Source organism: Neoarius graeffei, chromosome 17 (assembly GCF_027579695.1).
Source record: "Neoarius graeffei isolate fNeoGra1 chromosome 17, fNeoGra1.pri, whole genome shotgun sequence".
Taxonomy (NCBI): Eukaryota; Metazoa; Chordata; class Actinopteri; order Siluriformes; family Ariidae; genus Neoarius; species Neoarius graeffei.
This window is the reverse complement of record NC_083585.1, coordinates 17088163-17099931: the sequence shown is the minus strand read 5'-3', so window position 1 is coordinate 17099931 and position 11769 is coordinate 17088163. Positions and strand designations below refer to the sequence as shown.

General features: G+C 46.5%; 1 protein-coding gene across 1 annotated transcript in view; it reads left to right on the top strand.

The window, feature by feature from the left end:
• vps26b (VPS26, retromer complex component B) overlaps window positions 1–11769 on the top strand; it is a 46464-nt gene that overhangs the window by 17236 nt on the left and 17459 nt on the right. Inside the window, exons 2-3 of the mRNA XM_060943799.1 lie at window positions 8198–8525; window positions 8609–8765. Of these exons, the coding sequence (XP_060799782.1) occupies window positions 8303–8525; window positions 8609–8765 (380 nt within the window). The 5' untranslated portion in view covers window positions 8198–8302. The remainder of the gene's footprint in view (window positions 1–8197; window positions 8526–8608; window positions 8766–11769) is intronic.

The window sequence follows — 11769 nt, the reverse complement described above, 5'->3', positions numbered from 1 at the left end:
CACTCGCACAACACCACACACACACAACAAACACACTCTCACAACACACACACACACAACAAACACACCCCACAACACACACCCACACACAACAAACACACCACACACACACACACACACAACAAACACACACTCAACAACACACACACACACACACACACACACACCACACACACACACACACACACAACAACACACTCTCACACACACACACACACAACAAACACACCTCACAACACACACACACACAACAAACACACTCTCACAACACACACACACACACAACAAACACACTCTCACAACACACACACACAACAAACACACTCTCACAACACACACACACACACAACAAACACACTCTCACAACACACACACACACAACAAACACACTCTCACACACACACACACAACAAACACACTCTCACAACCACACACCACACAACAAACACACTCTCACACACACACACACACAACAAACACACTCTCACAACACACACACACACACAACAAACACACTCTCACAACACACACACACACAACAAACACACTCTCACAACACACACACACAACAAACACACTCTCACAACACACACACACACAACAAACACACTCTCACAACACACACACACACAACAAACACACTCTCACACACACACACACCACAACAAACACCACTCTCACAACACACACACACACACAACAAACACACTCTCACAACACACACACCACAACAAACACACTCTCACAACACACACACCACAACAAACACACTCTCACAACCACACACACACACAACAAACACACTCTCACACACACACACACAACAAACACACTCTCACAACACACACACACACAACAAACACACTCTCACAACACACACACACACAACAAACACACTCTCACAACACACACACACACAACAACACACTCTCACAACACACACACACACAACAAACACACTCTCACAACACACACACACACAACAAACACACTCTCACAACACACACACACACAAACACACTCCAACACACACACACACAACAAACACACTCACACCACACACACACACAACAAACACACTCTCACAACACACACACACACACAACAACACACTCTCACACACCACACACACACAACAAACACACTCTCACAACACACACCCACACACACAAACACACTCTCACAACACACACACACACAACAACACACTCTCACAACACACACACACAACAAACACACTCTCACAACACACACACACACAACACACTCTCACAACACACACCACACACACACCCCACAACACCCCCCACAAACACACTCTCACAACCCCCACACACACACACACCCAACACACACACACACACACACCTCACAACACACACCAACAAACACACTCCCCCACACACACAACACACACACCTCACAACCCACACCACACAAACACACTCCCACACACACACAACACACACTCTCTCACACACACACAACAAACACACTCTCACAACACACACAACAAACACACTCTCACAACACACACCACAACCACACCCCACAACACCCCCACACCACACCCCCAACACACACACAACAAACACACTCTCAACACACACACACACACACCCACACACACACACACACACCACACACACAACCACCTCCACACACACACACACACACACACCCCACAACACACACCACACAACAACACACCCACACACACACACACAACACACACCCACAACACACACACACACAACAACACACTCTCACAACACACACACACACAACAAACACACTCTCACAACACACACACACACAACAAACACACTCCCACAACACACCACACACACACAAACACACTCTCACAACACACACACACACAACAAACACACTCTCACAACACACACACACACAACAACCACCTCACAACACACACACACACAACAAACACACTCTCACACACACACCCAACACACTCTCAACACACACAACAAACACACTCTCAACACACACACAACAAACACACTCACAACACACACACACACACACACACACACAACAAACACACTCTCAACACACACACAACAAACACACTCTCACAACACACACACACACACACACACACACACACACAACAAACACACTCTCAACACACACACAACAAACACACTCACAACACACACACACACACACCCACACAACAAACACACACACACACACACACACAACACACACACACACACACACAACAACACACTCACAACACACACACACACACACACCACAACAAACACACTCTCAACACACACACACACACAACAAACACACTCTCACAACACACACACACACAACAAACACACTCCACAACACACACACACACACTCACACACACACAACAAACACACTCCACCACACACAACAAACACACCACACACCACACACACACACACACAACACACTCTCAACACACACACACACACAACAAACACACTCTCACAACACACACACACAACAAACACACTCTCACAACACACACACACAACAAACACACTCTCACAACACACACACACACAACAAACACACTCTCACAACACACACACACGACAACAAACACACTCACAACACACACACACACAACCAACACACTCTCACAACACACACACACACAACAAACACACCCTCACAACACACACACACACAACAAACACACTCTCACAACACACACACAACAAACACACTCTCACAACACACACACACACACAACACACCTCACAACACACACACACAACAACACACTCTCACAACACACACACACACAACAAACACACCTCACAACACACACACACACAACAAACACACTCTCACAACACACACACACACACACAACAAACACACCCACAACACACACACACACAACAAACACACCTCACAACACACACACAACACACACTCACACACACACAACACACCCACACACACACACACAACAACACACTCTCACAACACACACACACACAAACACACTCTCACACACACACACACACAACAAACACACTCTCACAACACACACACACACAACAAACACACTCTCACAACACACACACACACACAAACACACTCTCACAACACACACACACACAACAAACACACTCTCACAACACACACACACACAACAAACACACTCTCACAACACACACACACAACAAACACACTCTCACAACACACACACACACAACAAACACACCTCACAACACACACACACACAAACACACTCCACAACACACACACACACAACAAACACACTCTCACAACACACACACACACAACAAACACACTCTCACAACACACACACACACACACAACAAACACACTCTCACAACACACACACACACACACAACAAACACACTCTCACAACACACACACACACAACAAACACACTCTCACAACACACACACAACACACTCTCAACACACACACAACACACACTCTCAACCACACACACAACAAACACACCCACAACACACACACAACACACCTCAACACACACACAACAACACACTCTCAACACACACACAACAAACACACTCACCACACCACACACACACACACACACACACACAACACACACCCACACACAACAAACACACTCTCAACACACACACAACAAACACACCTCACACACACACAACAAACACACTCACAACACACACACACACCACACACCACAACAATACACACACAAACAACACACTCTCACACACACACACACACAACAAACACACTCTCACAACACACACACACAACAAACACACTCTCACAACACACACACACACAACAAACACACTCTCACAACACACACACACACAACAAACACACCTCACAACACACACACACACAACAAACACACTCCACAACACACACACACACAACAAACACACTCTCACAACACACACACACACAACAAACACACTCTCAACACACACACACACACAACAAACACACTCTCACAACACCACACACACAACAAACACACTCTCACAACACACACACACACAACAAACACACTCTCACAACACACACACACACAACAAACACACACTCTCACAACACACACACACACACACAACAAACACACTCTCAACACACACACACACAACAAACACACTCTCACAACACACACACAACACACTCTCAACACACACACAACAAACACCTCTCAACACACACACAACACACACACACTCACACCACACACACAACACACTCCACACACCCACACAACACACTCTCAACACACACACAACAACACACTCACCACCACACACCACACACACCCACACCCACACACAACAAACACACACACACACACACACACCACACACCCCTCAACACACCACAACAAACACACTCTCAACACACACACACCAACACACCTCACACACACCAACAAACCACTCTCAACACACACACAACAAACACCTCTCCACACACACACACAAACACACACCACAACACACACACACACAACACACACCCACACACACACACACACAACAAACACACCTCACACACCACACACACAACAACACACCTCACAACACACACACACACAACAACACCACCCACACACCACACACACACACAACAAACACACCTCACACACACACACACACAACAAACACACTCTCACAACACACACACACACAACAAACACACTCTCACACACACACACAACACACTCCAACACACACACAACAACACACTCTCAACACACACAACAAACACACTCTCACAACACACACACAACACACTCTCAACACACACACAACAAACACACTCTCACACACACACAACAAACACACTCACCACACACACACACACACACAACAAACACACACACACACACACACACAACACACTCTCAACACACACACAACAAACACACTCTCAACACACACACAACACACTCTCAACACACACACAACAAACACACTCTCAACACACACACAACAAACACACTACCTCAACACACACACAACAAACACACTCTCACAACACACACACAACAAACACACTGCTCACACACACACACACACAACAAACACACCTCACAACACACACACACACAACAAACACACTCTCACAACACACACACACACAACAAACACACTCACAACACACACACACACAACAAACACACTCTCACAACACACACACACACACACAACACACACTCCACAACACACACACACACACACAACAAACACACTCTCACAACACACACACAACACACTCTCACACACACACAACAAACACACCTCACACACACACAACAAACACACTCTCACACACACACAACAAACACACTCCACAACACACACACACACACACACACAACACACCACTCAACACACACACACACAACAAACACACTCCCACACACACACACACACAACAAACACACTCTCAACACCACACCACACAACACACACACCCAACACACACACACACACAACACACACCTCACAACACACACACACAACAAACACACTCTCACAACACACACACACACAACAAACACACTCACAACACACACACACACAACAAACACACTCTCACAACACACACACACACAACAAACACACTCTCACACACACACACACACAACAAACACCTCTCACAACACACACACCACACAACAAACACACTCTCACACACACACACACAACAAACACACTCTCACACACACACACACAACAAACACACTCTCACAACACACACACAACAAACACACTCTCACAACACACACACACACACACACACAACAACACTCTCACACACACACACAACACACTCTCAACACACACACAACAAACACACTCTCAACACACACACAACAACACACACACACACACACAACAAACACACACACACACACACACACACAACAAACACACACACACACACACACACAACAAACACACTCTCACAACACACACACACACAACAAACACACTCTCACAACACACACACACACAACAAACACACTCTCACAACACACACACACACAACAAACACACTCTCACACACACACACACACAACAAACACACTCTCACAACACACACACACACACAAACACACTCTCACACACACACACACACAACAAACACACTCTCACAACACACACACACACAACAAACACACTCTCACAACACACACACACAACACACTCTCAACACACACACAACAAACACACTCTCAACACACACACAACAAACACACTCTCACAACACACACACACACACACACACACACAACAAACACACTCTCACAACACACACACACACAACAAACACACTCTCACAACACACACACACACAACAAACACACTCTCACAACACACACACACAACAAACACTCTCACAACACACACACACAACAAACACACTCTCAACACACACACACACACAACAAACACACTCTCACAACACACACACACAACAAACACACTCTCACAACACACACACACACAACAAACACACTCTCACAACACACACACACACAACAAACACACTCTCACAACACACACACAACACACTCTCAACACACACACAACAAACACACTCTCAACACACACACAACAAACACACTCTCAACACACACACAACAAACACACTCTCACAACACACACAACAAACACACTCTCACAACACACACAACAAACACACTCTCACAACACACACACAACACACTCTCAACACACACAACAAACACACTCTCACAACACACACACAACACACTCTCAACACACACACAACAAACACACTCTCACAACACACACAACAAACACACTCTCACAACACACACAACAAACACACTCTCACAGCACACACAACAAACACACTCTCAACACACACACAACAAACACACTCTCACAACACACACAACAAACACACTCTCACAACACACACAACAAACACACTCTCACAACACACACACAACAAACACACTCTCACAACACACACACAACAAACACACTCTCACAACACACACACACACAACAAACACACTCTCACAACACACACACACACAACAAACACACTCTCACAACACACACACACACAACAAACACACTCACAGCACACACACACACAACAAACACACTCTCACAACACACACACAACACACTCTCACAACACACACACAACACACTCTCAACACACACACAACAAACACACTCTCAACACACACACAACAAACACACTCTCACAACACACACAACAAACCCACTCTCACAACACACACACAACACACTCTCAACACACACACAACAAACACACTCTCAACACACACACAACAAACACACTCTCACAACACACACAACAAACACACTCTCACAACACACACAACAAACACACTCTCACAACACACACAACAAACACACTCTCACAACACACACAACACACACACACAACAAACACACACAACACACACACACAACAAACACACTCTCACAACACACACACACAACAAACACACTCTCACAACACACACACACAACAAACACACTCTCACAACACACACACACACACAACAAACACACTCTCACAACACACACACACACACAACAAACACACTCTCACAACACACACACACACAACAAACACACTCTCACAACACACACACACACAACAAACACACTCTCACAACACACACACACACAACAAACACACTCTCACAACACACACACACACACAACAAACACACTCTCACAACACACACACACACACAACAAACACACACACACAACACACTCTCAACACACACACAACAAACACACTCTCAACACACACACAACAAACACACTCTCAACACACACACAACAAACACACTCTCACAACACACACAACAAACACACTCTCACAACACACACAACAAACACACACAACAAACACAACACACTCTCACAACAAACACACACAATAAACACAACACACTCTCACAACAAACACACACAATAAACACAACACACACACAACACTCTCTCAACAAACTCACACACTCTCACACACACACTCACTCACAGCAAGTGCACAAACTCTCTCTCTCTCTCTCACACACAACAAACACTTGAAAGTGTGTATATCAGTACAGTATATTTACAACTGGTGTTTATTAGTTTTCTTTGCTTGCAGGTAGGTTCACAGCTCGGTCAGACCTTCCGTGCTACAAGTGTTTTGCAAGAGAACCAGGGACACAGGGACATACAGACAGGGACACAGGGACCGAGAGGAAGCGTGATGAGTTTGTTCGGCTTTGGCCAGAGCGCGGATATTGACCTCGTGCTGAATGATGCCGAGACGAGAAAAAAAGTCGAGCAGAAGAGTGATGATGGCAGAAAGGAGAAATATTTCCTTTTCCTCGACGGTGAGACGGTGAGCGGTAAAGTAAACATCACCCTGAAAAACCCGGGGAAGAGACTCGAACATTACGGCATCAAAATCGAGTTCCTTGGCCAGATCGGTGAGAGATCTCCTCCTTTCACTCTCTCCTTATCCACCGTCTATCTCTTGTAGTAGCCGCAGTGTGTGTGTGTGTGTGTGTAGAGCTGTACTATGACAGAGGGAACCACCATGAGTTTGTGTCCCTGGTGAAGGATCTGGCCCGACCTGGAGAACTTTCCAGCTCCCAGTCTTTCGACTTCGAGTTCTCTCATGTGGAGAAGCCGTACGAGTCCTACACCGGCCACAACGTGAAACTAAGGTCACTCACACACACACACACACACACACACAAACACACACACACGATTTTGTGATGGCTGACAAATTTCCAGTGTGGAGCCCGAATATGAATGATGAACAGTGATGTGACTGGGACGCCCCACGACAACAAAAACGCCCCACGACACCCCGACTACGCAGGCACGCAGAGAAAGGACGCACAGACCGCGCGCGCGCAGAGAAAGGACGCACAGACCGCGCGCGCGCAGAGAAAGGACGCACAGACCGCGCGCGCAGAGAAAGGACGCACAGACCGCGCGCGCGCAGAGAAAGGACGCACAGACCGCGCGCGCGCAGAGAAAGGACGCACAGACCGCGCGCGCGCAGAGAAAGGACGCACAGACCGCGCGCGCGCAGAGAAAGGACGCACAGACCGCGCGCGCGCAGAGAAAGGACGCACAGACCGCGCGCGCGCGCAGAGAAAGGACGCACAGACCGCGCGCGCGCGCAGAGAAAGGACGCACAGACCGCGCGCGCGCGCAGAGAAAGGACGCACAGACCGCGCGCGCGCGCAGAGAAAGGACGCACAGACCGCGCGCGCGCGCGCGCAGAGAAAGGACGCACAGACCGCGCGCGCGCGCAGAGAAAGGACGCACAGACCCCGCGCGCGCAGAGAAAGGACGCACAGACCGCGCGCGCGCAGAGAAAGGACGCACAGACCCCGCGCGCGCGCGCAGAGAAAGGACGCACAGACCGCGCGCACGTGTATATGTACTTACGTACGCACACGCAGCGAACGGAGGCACAGACCACGCGCATACGCATGCATGCAGAGAACGGATACATAGACCATGCGCGTATACGCACACAGAGAACAGACACACAGACTGCACGCGCATATATGCACGTACACACGGAGAGAACGGACACACAGACCGCACGCGCGTGTATACACACACGCAGAGAACGGATGCACAGACTGCGTGCGCATGCACCCACACGCGTACACAGAGAATGGATACACAGACTACGTGTGCGCATATGCCTGCACATACACAGAGAACAGATGCACAGACCGCACGCGCGCGTATACATACATACATACATACATACATATGCAGAGAATGGACGCACACACAGCGTATGCGCGTATACATATGCACGGATGCAGAGAGCACGCAGAGAGAACACGCACATATACACGCAGAGAATGTGCATCTCTGCCCACGCACACACTGCGTACGTGCACAGGGAACAGACACAGAGCACACACGTGTGTATACATGCACATACGCAGAGAGATCGCACACAGAGAACGGATGCACAGCGTGCACGTGCATACACACACAGTTTTAATAATTTGCTTGTTTGCTGTGTACACAAACATGGCAATAAGTTCTTGTGTTAATGGACCGGACTCCACTTCTGGATCATTAATCCCTTTTGACTGAGAATGACCTGCATGCATGGTTTGGCTTCTAATACATCCATACAGTTTTAAATACAATTGAAAACGGTTTGTTTTTACTGCATTTATTTAAATTCCCATCTGTAACAGGGAGTGCTGTTGCATCCCATTAATACACTTTACAGTAGATTATTAGATTCTAATAGAATACATGAGCCAAAATAATTGGGGATCTTTTTTAATGGGTCCCGACTCGTTACAAATATGAATAGGTGGGCCTCAAAGCAGAAAAGGTCGATAACCCCTGCTCTCCAGGGCCCGGAGCTTGATGCATATCATGCTGAGAGGGCAGTCCACTTATGGTGGACGGAGGGACGGCGTGAACGGCGCCCACAATTTCCAGAGGCTGCACAGGAAACTGGTGTAGATGAGGAGGACAGGTTGTTTAATTTCCTCCTAAATGCAGTGGCAAACTGAATGATAAGACAGTACTGCAGTACAGACTCCTGTTTTATAATGTTTTTAGTTTTATAATTAATCTTTGCAATATTGCTAGGCAAAACAAAGTGTGTACTAGTACCATATGCAAGTCTTGTGTATGATATTGATTTATGTTTCATGTTTTCAGGATTTGTCTTGTTGTTCTGTTGCAGAGATAAATGTTTTTAAAAAACGTACTTTTGTCTAAATAACTCAATTAAATCCCTAGGAAACAAATCAGTATTGCTTTGAACCGTGTACTTGAAAACTTGCTGAAACACCGCAAAATTTTAGGGCGAAAGGAAATTCAAGGGGGGTAAAAAAAAAATTGAGGCCATTTAAGGTGTCAAAAGTTAACGTTGAGGCCTGGCATACCAAATCACAAATTCAGGTACACAAAGATTTTCATCTAGAATATAGTAACGTTTTTTTTGTTTGTTTTTTTCTAAATCAGAGTAGAAAATGCTAGATTATTTTTTACAGAAGTCATTTTTGGTCATGACATGGTGCACAAATTAGACCTACTGTATACGCATTTAGAAAATACTGTCATTTCTATACAGATTGTAGGTGGGACAAACAGTGGGGATCAGTGATTAGTATGGGCACTGTGTGAGACGGCTGCCTCTCCAGTAGCTCTGTAGTTTTTAGCTCTTTAAACCTCTTTTTTTTTCCCACCTTTTTTTTTTTTACTTTTCTGCTCTTCTTACGAAGACATAGTGTGTTTTACTATATAACATAGATATATTTAACTTCAACACGCAACCAGGAGCCAGTTTTCTCACTTATTCGAGAGAGGAGCTGCTGGCCCTGAGGACGAAACCCAGGGGCTGCAAGGCTGGAGCTTAGCTAAAGGCTAGGCTAGCGGACAACTGGCGGCGCTACAAACCATCCATTTCCTCCGTTATCTTGGGGAATGTGAACTTGCTGCTGAATAAAGTCGACAAGCTTTCCGCTCTGAACAACTAGGATTTACTGGGAGAGCAGCTTATTTATCTTTATGGAGACATGGCTAACACACCTTGTACCGGATGCTAACGTGGACCTGCGGGGATTCTGTGAGAGCCGACAGAGACACTAACACGTGCGGGAAAAGCAAAGGTGGGGGACTCATCATTTATGTTAACAACCACTGGTGTAACCTGGGACATATCTC